The following is an 11,814-nucleotide window of genomic DNA, read 5'->3' on the forward strand; positions in this document are numbered from 1 at the left end:
TCAAAAATATTTTTCATATATCACAGCCCAAAATCAATCAATCAATAATTTATTATATTAAATATTAAATACAGTTATATATAGATCATTAAAATGTTTTATATATATATATATATATATATAATATATATATATTTAAATATAATATATATATATATATATATTAAATATTAAATACAGTTATATATAGATCATTAAAATGTTTTATATATTTGTATATTCTCATATTTATAATTCAAAAATAATCTACAATGAAAGTCCAAAAATGATCTAGAATTTAAATATACTATATAAACAACTAAATGAAATATACACAGATGATTAATTTTAAATATATTTTCATTTTTCAACAAAATTAATATTTATCTCATAAACAGGTTTCATTAAATACTTGTATTTTTATTAAAACAGCTCATTTTGAATATAATCTACATATGTTATATTAATTTAACATTTAAATATTATATACAGTTCATTAACATATTGAAATTATATAATTATATATTATATTATTATTATATAATTACAAATTATATAATTTTACAAATTAGAAAGATTCTACAATCACGGGTCAAATTTATTTACCAATTAAAAAAGCATAATAATAAAATAAAATAGAATTTTTAATTCAGCATCATTATATACGTGTGTGTGTGTGTGTGTGTGTGTGTGTCTGTGTGTGCGCACGTGTGTGTATGTGTCTATAATTAAAAAAATATATATTTTACAAATTTTAATTGTATATTTTAATTATATTTGTTATATAACATGAAATATATAATTTAAATATATATTTTGGAATATGCAGTAATTATAAAAATAATATAACATATAATAATAAAACATATTATAACAGAACATAATATGTAATAAAAAGACAGTAAAAAATAACACTTGTAAATCAGAACCATACATGTGTAATTCTAAAAACTTAAAAGCCTATATATATATTATTATATATATATATAAAATTTTATTTATTTATCATTTAAACATATTCCTATTGGTGGCTTTTTAAACACTTATTATTAATATGTCATATTATGTGTTTTTTTTTCTGGAAATGTCTCATCAGTGTATGATAGGGTTTATCAGTAACTTATACTTGTACTAATTCCAGAAATTCAAATTACAACTCTGCACACCAAATTTATTTAATTCAAAATTTGCTGGGTGAAGGCCCCATCTCCTATTTTTACGCCTTCCTCCATCACAGCATGTACAGTCACCTCACACACACACATCTGTCTCTAGTGGCTCTGTTCACACTCACTTCTACACACACAATGACAGTCAGCAGCACGCTGACACCACACATGAAGCAGCTTCACACGGTACAGCTTTACTCTCTCTTTCTCATGCATATACATCTAGAGTCCCAGCACACTTTCCCTAGCCTTAAATGATGTACTGGTGCTTGTCAAAATTCTTCATGCTTAAAAGAAGAGGTTGAGACGCGGCTTTGATGCGCTGTCCAATTATGGCCATACACAAGTAACAAACAGATGCACTGTCTCCTATTACACAGACAGGTGAAGCTGGTTTACTTAAGGGAGATGAGATAAGCAAACTTGTAACAGTGATGTCAGCAAGTATTCACAGTCAAAGCAAAAATTCTGATGTATGTGGCAACAATCCACAGTGCAAGGAAAACAAAATATAGTCCTCGTTTAATCAAATAATGAACATGGTGTAGGAATACAGGAATGCAACATATTTGTACCCAAAGGAATCAAATGGAACACTCAACTCTAAAGATTTTACTTTATTTGTATGGTAAACATTGTTATTTCAGTATTATTTATATACTATTTACAGTTATAGTGCTTTTACAATGTAAGAAGAAAATCAGTCAAAACAGATAATAACCAATGTCCATTTCCATTTCCAACACAATACAATGCAATCCATAATGCAAAACACCTTTGAAAAAATGGAAAATTCTTTCATATTAACACAGCACAGGGAGTTAGTATTTTTATGGACATTGTGTAGTGTAGTTATATATTTTCAGTTTCCATTTTAATTCATTTTTTAGTAAGTTTATGTGATTTTCTTATTTTATTTCATTTTTTTTTATTTCAGCTTTAGTTAGTTTAGTTAATAGTTTATTTAACAATAATTTAGTTAACAATAACAACACCGACTATGACTGAGTACCTTAGTAATTGTGTAACTGTGGGCAGCCATTAGATTTTGTTTCATTAAAATATCATTAATTAAAATTTTTCCAAACTTGTATCCTTACCTATACAGAGTCAACCATCCAGTATCGAATAAAGTTTCACAAACCTAAAAATACACAAAACTGGTTTCATTTTGGGACGGAATCCTAAAATGATGATTTTCAATGATGTTGATTCTGTTCAGATTTAGTGAGTGAATTATTAAACCGATTCAAACAAGTAATTAAATTTTGTGAGCATTTTGAAAAACCCAGCTCATATTAGAAACAATTTGTTTGCGAATAGGACAATGCAGCTTGCACGTTATGTTTTTGATTCACTAAAAAGAATGACTCATTAGAGTAATTTGCTCATTAATTGGACATTTGCATTGGTTTGTTTTTGATACACTGAAAAGAACCAACGCTGGTTGTATGTGCCTGTTACAGAACCAGACAACACCGGTTGTGTTGTTTTTCGTGCAGCTTCACAGAAGGTCTTTACTTCAGACTGCAAACTCACATTCACAACTTGTGTTGCTTTCAGCAGCAGATCCACGTTGCATTATACTAATTACCTCAAGCCTTTTATGTACGATATCTGCAGTTAAACAAATACAGAAATGCCAGTGAAAGGGCACAGAAATGTGGACATTCCTTCAGGCCTGATATGCATCCCAAACAGAAAAGGTCAACGTCTCCAGAGACTCTCGAAATACAGAAGACTGATGAGACGGGATTCCCACATCAAAAGAGACAAACAGAAGCATCCTCAGCACCTCTGCCAATCTATCTAAATGTGTTGATGCCAAGCAAAAACTTCCACTTTGCCTGTTCTTGTTGTTTCCACCACCTGCTATTGACAAACTGTGGCCAGTAAAACGTGGTCACATTAGCGAAATTTGTGAAATTTTGCAGGCAAAAAGTCTGTTGTCAATAGTGTAGTAAGCTCACAGCTCACAAAACAACTTTTTGCTAACGGCGAACTTGAGTGACCAACTTGAACCCATATTGAAAAACCTCTCGTGAAATTGCAGATTGCATAGATTTCTACCAAGCTAACAAAATATGTTCTAAGAAGCCATTCACATAAAACATGTTTTTGCTTTGAAAAAGGCAAAACACGAGCAGTGGAATGAAGAAAAATGCAAGGTCTCGAGATGCATTTAAAAACTTTTAACTTGAGCACCACAATTTTACAATTCTGCTTCACGCATGAGATGATGCAAAATATGCGAGATTTGAGTGCGACAGCCAAACACGCCAATCTAGCTTGTGTTTACATAGAAAAACAATGAAAAAGTAGTGCAGTGGAAGGGAAAAATAACATTCTGTGTGGACAGCCCATATGGATGTGTTACTAACATTCTCATTATGTTACAAAAACGTTATTTCAAACCATTTTTTAAATGTTTCATAAACATTTTGCCATGGTTATACGCTAATGTTAAGAGAACATTCCACTTTGCAAACACTGTTATTTTAAATGTTCTCTGTACGCTCTGAAACAACATAGTTTGACATTTAAAAGCATTAATGGAATGTTGAACTAAAGTTTTTCGAAGAAAATAAAAACGTTATTGGAAGAATTTTTATAACTTTGAGAGAACCTAGAATGTAAGTCAAAGTTCTGAGAACACTTTAGCTAGTAGGGCTGTCAAACTGAAAAACTGAATTCAAATTTCAATCTTAAATACGAGTTATATTCGAATTTACAAGGCATAATTTCAGTTGGGGGGAAAAAAGCTTTTGGCTTCTCTCCTGAGGCCACAAGACGCATCAATCAAAAAAAAATAATGCACATTTCTTCAAAGCGTAATAAAATAACATGACTATCTTTGAAAAAAGTGCATAATGTTTAAATAATGTTATAAACTATATATAATTAATAAAGTTGCTTAAACAATTAGAAGAAAAAAAACAGCACCATGCATGTATGTATAGTTTAATACAAAATACCGAAAACCAATCACAAAAGTAGGCTACTTTTTCATTTAAAAACATGAGATACAGTGGGATGGGGAAAAAATGCCATAAAGTCTTGAGACATGTTTTTTAAAAATTGAACTTACATTAATTTTACATGGCTTTCTAAACATGCCGCTCTCTTGAGCGAGACGCGAGTGCAATGCTGATAGATATCCCTCTAGAAAATGTGATAAATATGCGATCTGTGTGAACGGATTGGTTTCAGTTTTTCTGACGGCTGACGCAGGCCTTAAATTTGGAATGTGGATTTTTTTTTTTAATTCAACGAATATTCGAAATTTGATTTTTTTTTTCAGCCCCATTAGCTAGTATGAGATTCCATGAAATGGCGGGATTTCGCTCCCGAAACGTAATTGTGACAGCAACTTAAAGCAAAATGCAAAAAAGAGAAGTGACATATTAAACCAACAGTTTTAAGCCTGTCATCATGCTCTATATAGAACTAGAGTACTAGGCCCTTTCAGGCTCTCATTCATTATGCAAAACGACACAGAGGAAGCTGGGGGGGGGGTATATTGCGGCAATTATAGCGCAAGCGATGAGAAATCTTACCTCGTGTCAAAAAGTGGGTCTGTGTACATAGGAAGAAAGCAAACCATGTCTTGTCCCTTGGACAGCGCGTTCTCTTGGCTGTGCGCTGGTTTAGTTTGTCCTTGCTTCTTGTTTCCTCCAGCTGAGCCATCTGTGAGGGAGAATCGTCACAGAGAAACGGCTACTTTTAGGAGACAAAAATCTTTCAGACACCTTTGAAAAGTTAACTTTGACTCCTGTATCTGAATAGTAATGTAATGATGATTCATTTGGCCCTCTGAAAAGAATCATAAGTGTTTTGGAATGATTCAGTGAGTAATGCTTTGGATCAACGTCTTTTATCCACAAATTTCTAATAACAAACAAAAAATTAACAATTAACAATTAATTATAAACATTCCAAAAACAAAAGAAAAACCAAACCTTTGAACAATAAATAGTTAGCAGACGCAAACACAATTAAAAAATTATAAAAATATAAAAAACTCACTAGTACATTGTATAAAATTAACATAGCAAAAAAATTAAAAACTTAGCTAAACGCAAAAAAACGCTAAAGAACTAGCAATACATAGTTAGCTAATGATAGTTATTATTAAATGTTAACAAGCGTCTTTATAGAGAATGGGAATGCATTGCATTCTGGGAATTTAGGACACTACAGTAGAGACTGGGTGGTAGTGAATGTAGACGTTTTATATTATTTTATGTTTATATTATTTGACTTAGTATTGCGTTGGAATTGTTAAGGCTTACTGTATTATCAATTAGGCTACTATAACCCAGTGTGAAAATCATGCTAGGGCTATGGTAATTGAGGATATAAGCGTAAATCATTCAAACACGATCTTAAATTAAACAATTTAAACAAAATAATATAGGAAAATGTCTACATTCGCAACTCAAGAGTTTAAATAAAATGTGGCTTTATAATTGATCTCTGATTTATTATATTATACTGATTTGCATTGAACTGCAAGTGCTCACAACACAAATAAAGTAGAGAATCACATCTGGAAATATTATCTGCGGCAGCTCGTTGGGACGGATTAAGTCCATTCATTTATTTGGTCGTGCCCATCTGCGTCCTTGTTTGGAAACACTAATAATAGTGAGGAATCTTCAACTTCATTTATTTGTACTGCATCCACAATACATTGTTTCAAAGCAGCTTTGTAGTTAGTTATTCTGTTACCTCTATAATGCTTTCACATTGAGCAGCTATACTGTATTTATTCTAACCTTACGGAAATTAACCACGATTTTGCAACTAATAAAACCAAAAGAATATGGTTACTAAACTAGTGTAACCACAAATTATCCACGGTTACACTAACCATAGTTTAGCCTAGTCATGGTATTTCTAGTAAACTTGTGGTTATACAAATGGTATCAATATGCCTAAAACATGGTTAGTACACTATTTTACTAAAATAAAACACACGACTGAGTGACTGTTTTAATTGAAAGAGATTTGAGTCAGTTTTATTCTAAGCTTATATACTCTGTTTTTATTTTTCTGTCAGTGACCATGCTATTGATCCTGTTGATAATTTCTTTGTGTTGCATTGTAAGTTTTTTATTCACAAAAACACATTTCTCAAGATGTTACCTAGATTTTATCTCTCTCATACCCAGATCATTCTCAGAATCAAATAAATTCCAAACTCATTTAACAAAAAGAATAACAAGGTAATTGAGGCTTATGATGATATTTTTCATACTGAGTTGTTATTGTTTTTTTCCCCTTTACTTTATATAATTGTATTTCGGTGCAGTGCTGTTCCGGGTGTTTTTTTTTATTAAACAAAGCTGTGTAAATTTACTGGTGTTTATAGCAAACATATCGAGTGCCCTCTTCAGGTGCCAAATCAAACTGCTACTGTTGATCTGAAATCATGAAGCATCCCTAACACAAGCCTGAGAATCACATTTCACAGAATGTTCTTCCAAGGGCTTCTATAAGGGAGAAGAAGGTTGATTAATAGCATGAATAAATCATTAGCCCCCTATAGCCTGAGTAATAGCTCAGCCATCCTGATCATTTGGCCTGTTTATCATCCTCACATTAATCTGTCTACATCAAACTGCAAGATTAAGCTAAATTAGCCGACAAGCTTAACCTAGACAGTTTAGTTTGAGGCCATATGCTGGGTTATGGCCGTCACTGCATGTTACCCGGGCTCTCCGGTAATCTCCTCAGAGGGGTGGATTTAAGCGGGATATTTCCTGCCAGCTCTCAGTGGGACACGCTGGTTTAAAGTGAGTTTGTGGGCCACACAGACCTGGCTGGTGTCTGTGCTTCCATGCTAGTCAGCCGGGGCTTTAACTACTCTTTAAGATTAGATTACGATAACAGACCTCAGCGATTTGCAAAGGTGTTTGTGAAGGTATGAGGCTTTGCATTTATGCAGGATCCTACGCCAACCTCATTTATGTTCCTAGTTTTATTTGAAAAAAAAAAACAGTAATAATAATAATAATCATAATATTTCAGTTATTCTGCTAATTATGTTGCCCCTTGATATGGAATAGCTTATCCTCACTCCCATGCCTTGGAGAATGTCACAATTCATTTTTAGGTCACATTTCATCCAAAAATCAGAAGAAACCAATAAGAAATATTTATTTATTTGTTTGTTTGTTTATTTACTGTATGTATGTATGATTTGGATTTATTTATTTAAATGAAATGGAAATCTATATTTAGGAGTATTATTCATTGCTTTTTTGATTAATAATATTTAAGTAAATTATTTTAATCTCTATTAAGCACATTTCTCTCAATATTGTAAATTATCATAATGCAAAAACATGGAAAAATGTCACAATTCAGGTTTAGGTCATATTTCAGCCCAAAATCTAAAAAAAAAATATGAGAAATATTAGTTTGTTTATTTATTTCAATGAAAATGAAACATATATTTTGGAGTATTATTTATTGATTTATTGATCTTAAAAATCATGTTCTTTCTCTCGCTCTCGCTCTATATGCTGTATATAATTTATATAAATACATATAATTTATATATATATATATATATATATATATATATATATATAAACTATAGAATAAATTATTATATATATAATTTATCTCAATGATTATAAATCTAGGCTATATTTAGAAGAATTATTTATATTTTTTATCTTTATGTTTTGCCAATAATAGACATTTTCTCATCTCTGTTAAGCACATTTCTCTCAATATTCTCATTCCTGTAATGCAAAAGAAAAACAAAAATATATATTTTCATATATGTGAAAGATAAAAGATACAAATATATAAAAATGCAACCAAAAATCACCTTTTTATTGATTTAGTTAGTTTTGTTTGGAGTGAAATGGGACCTGTATTCACGAGGTTTGTCCACCTTTGATCTTAACAGACAGCCGATGAAGTCTGATTTACCTTCACAATCCAACAGGAAGCAGGTAAGCAGGTGAGGACACACTTCTTCCAGCACGGAGCAGAAGGCGCTGAACGCACACGGGCCCTTCGGCGACAGCTGATCCAGGAAGAGCTCGGCTCGTTTCTTGCTGGAGTCTTGACCCAGTATCTCTCTGTATTCCCCGAGAGAAAACACTTTGTCATACACCAGGTACGGCAGCACCTTGTTGACATCCAGTTCCTTCAGGATCATCTCCCTGTGCTGCTTCAGGACCTTAGCGACCCACTTCTTTCTCTTCCTGTTGACAGGCTTCCTTCCTTTAGTCCTCTGTCTTTTATTCTTCTTGATAAACCACTTCTTGGTACCACTTCCAAACATCTTCACGTTGAGGATTCCCACTAGGACGTCTCGAACAGTTCCATCGAAGAAAAGAAAGTGCATATTTTTTTTACAACCAATACATGATCATGTTTGCATGTTCTGCCCGTATTTGTTGTGACACCCGAAGTGTCTGGGACAGCAGGACAATCTGGACAGAGACAGAATACGTGTTTGGTGCTTACAGATGGTAATAGGATTAGCTTTGTGTTAAGCAGACTACAGTTAGGTTGATCTGTTTATTGCTAGACTGAAATACATACTGTATGTATTTGAAGTCTGAGGTTTGAATACATTTTCTTTTGTAAAAAATTAAATAAATAAAATAATAATAATAATTGAAATAAATAAATAAAACTTTTTAACTGCACATCAAATCTGTGAAAAAAAGGAAAAAGAAAAAAGAAGAAGGTAAAATTCATTTTATAGACTTTTTATTTTTTCAGAAGCCTAAACATATAAGCATTATAAAGTAATTTACACAATTTTTATAAAAGCACATTTACAGTCTTGCCTGTTGTTGATTTGTACCTCTGCGAACCAAAGTTATTTTAGTATCACTGAGAAGTTTTTTTTTTAACATTTTACTTTTTTCAGTTTTAGTAATTTTGATGTGTAATAAAGTCCATAAAGTACCAAAAAGTAAAGCTGTATAATAAAGTCCATAAAGTACCATAAAGTCTAAAACTGTGTTGAATTGTGGTTTTAAAAATGGTCACAATTTTTTTTTTTTTTTTTTTTTTTTTGTTATGTACTGTATTTATGGTACCTTATCAACTGTTGTGGTTAAGTTAATGCTTTTAATTAAGTATTTATTAATAAAGACTTGTTAAGAACATTGGACTTTTAATTGAAACTAATATACAAGTACAACTAATAAAAACAGTTCTTCTCAAATCAGTGTCAATAAACAGCAGGTTTGATAACTTTATGTTTTTTCTATTATAAAATAGATTTTTTCGTAATCATATAATATCCGTATGTACAGAAACTGGCCCTTAGACTATAAAGAATTTATTTAATTTTTTTCTTTGTTTTTTTTTTTTTACTATACGAATGTTCAGAACTTAAATTAGGCTACATGATTTTATTGATTTATTCTTACCTGTCTGTCTAGTTGCCTTCTATATGCACTTTATTATGTTTTGTGTATATTGTCAAGTGCCTAAATGAGTTAGTTTTTAACTAGCCTACTAAATTTATTAATGACATTTATTGTCGCAGTATTTTAGGTTGTGTTGTGTAAATTATACAATCAAATTTTAATCGATCACATGATGTGACAATTCACTCCCCTTCTTTCTGGATAAATATAAATTATATTTAGTGTACATGAAACAAGATCAGAGGTGTAAAATCTATATATATTTAAAAAAAGAGTGTATTTAACTCAAATTCAGAAAACCAACGGTTCAGTTCATGTTATGAAAAGCTACTACTGTATCAACTGTCCCTGAGTTAATCTGACAAGCAATTCAAAGTTCAACAACAGGAAAAATACAGTATCTGCAAGTTAGCAGGTAAACATTTTACAAAATGATGTTAAAATTATTAAAACACTAAAACCAGCAACATGGTTTCCAGTGTTAAACAGCCTACAGTTCAGGTCACTGATTTTCCCAGAGCTTTCCAACGTGAACACAGTTTCACACCAGAGATCATTCTGATCCGTTCTGTTCCTGACAGCAGTGACTTTAAACGTCTCGTACGGAGGAATCAGCACCTCGTCCTCATCAGGAAACTTCGAATAATTAGCCACCTCAGCACCTTCACAAGTGTAGATCTCAAAGCAAAACACATTTCCGAAACCTTCAGCTACTGTACGATTAAGAGACGAGGATGTAAATGAGCCGAAGCGAACCTCTGCGTTCAGAACATCTCTATCAAATTCAACATCTGTACCACGATAAGTCGACTTACAACCTTCCTGTGTTTTCTTCAGAAGCTGTATCGCCTCAGTTAACAGAAAGTGAAGTGAAAACCATGGGTATGTCATGTTTTTGTATTTTTCTTTCTCTCTGCGAACAGCGTTATTGAACTCACGATATACTTCTTTATCAGTGTACACGTAAATAGCGATTAAATGATTCTCTGTCAAGTCATCTTCGGGTGCCGAAGTATTGTTTTCAGCTTCTTGCCAAGCCATTTTAAATGCAGCTGAGTTATTGAGTTCCTTCTGTAAGTATTCTGTCATCACCAGGTGAGCCATTTCTTCTGTACATCCATCATACTGGTCATCAACTGAATTCAGTGCCATGTTGAATGGATAGATCAGTCCTTCAGCAGCAGCTCTGTGGCCCTGTGGGAATCATAAATATCAGTTTTCATATCTATAATATTCATACTAGAATACAAGCTTACCTGTTCTAGAGCAGCTGAGATGAGAAGAAGAGCTTCGATGATCAGCAGCATCTTGATTTGGTCAAATCCTTCAGATGCACTAGAAGATATAATGTAATGAAAAAGCTGAAAAACAAGAAACACAACAGGGCTGTCCCTGTAACGCATTATAAAAATGGTAATACGTACATCAAACCCAGAACGTCAACTCAGCACGTCACATCACTTGATTACCTTTATCATTTTTTGGGTGAAAATTCACTTATTTTATATAAACACTAAATAGCCTACATTCGTACATTCGTTTTCTGCACATTTTGAATAGAAAAATCATGCACTTGAATGTAAGTTCATGACACTTCACCTCACACTGTAAACATCACACATCTGAAAACACCCTAACAAATCCTGGAAGAAATGCAAATTATCATAAAACACCATTATGATAAAACGGAGTTAATAACATTTCCCTTAACAGTGTTCACTGATCTTCCACTTACATTTACAATAACTTGATCCTCAGACTTTGCACTTTTCTGCTGCTCTCAGTCCCAAAGTTCAAGAAGACCTTCTGAATAAACACAAACATGTATTTTAACTCGTTATACTCCTCATTTATTCTTTCTTGAAAGAGGACAATGAATGCGTTTGTAAAGTCTCCCACGTTTTCCATCGCAACCTCCTCTTCCAGGACAATGAATACATTGAACATACTGGGAAGCAATGTGAAGAATTCCCATTTTCATTTGACTTGATGCTCCCAAGACTCTGTACCCTGTAAAAAGCATAAAATAACAGTATTAATACTCAGTCTATATAATGAATAAAGCCAGAATACTGAATATCCTCACTGCCCATGTTCTCACTATTTGGAAAATGAGATCAGTTTTGGGGATCTATCCATTGTCTATTACACCGCATCTCTTATAGCTTGAAATTGTTGTTGTTTTTTAGCACAAAAATGATAAACTGAATATGAGTTTCTGTCACGTCTGACCAGTAGGTGGCAACATCGTCCAA

General features: G+C 32.5%; 2 protein-coding genes across 2 annotated transcripts in view; both read right to left on the bottom strand.

Moving 5' to 3' along the window:
- Positions 1–8,565, bottom strand: part of tjp1b (tight junction protein 1b) — a 126,954-nt gene extending 118,389 nt beyond the window's left edge. Inside the window, exons 1-2 of the mRNA XM_042752920.1 lie at positions 8,097–8,565; positions 4,706–4,835 (exon numbers count right to left, since the gene is read on the bottom strand). Coding sequence (XP_042608854.1) covers positions 4,706–4,835; positions 8,097–8,517 — 551 coding nt within the window. The 5' untranslated portion in view covers positions 8,518–8,565. The remainder of the gene's footprint in view (positions 1–4,705; positions 4,836–8,096) is intronic.
- A 658-nt stretch (positions 8,566–9,223) lies between these two features.
- LOC109058567 (erythroblast NAD(P)(+)--arginine ADP-ribosyltransferase-like) lies at positions 9,224–11,548 on the bottom strand. Its single transcript, XM_019075766.2, has 3 exons — positions 11,295–11,548; positions 10,816–10,894; positions 9,224–10,753 (listed from the first exon to the last, which is right to left on the bottom strand). The coding sequence occupies exons 2-3, from the start codon at positions 10,864–10,866 to the stop codon at positions 9,968–9,970; spliced, it is 837 nt and encodes a 278-aa protein (XP_018931311.1). The 5' UTR covers positions 10,867–10,894; positions 11,295–11,548; the 3' UTR covers positions 9,224–9,967.
- Positions 11,549–11,814: the final 266 nt, after the last annotated feature.

The sequence above is a fragment of the Cyprinus carpio genome, chromosome B25 (assembly GCF_018340385.1).
Source record: "Cyprinus carpio isolate SPL01 chromosome B25, ASM1834038v1, whole genome shotgun sequence".
In the NCBI taxonomy this organism is placed as follows: domain Eukaryota; kingdom Metazoa; phylum Chordata; class Actinopteri; order Cypriniformes; family Cyprinidae; genus Cyprinus; species Cyprinus carpio.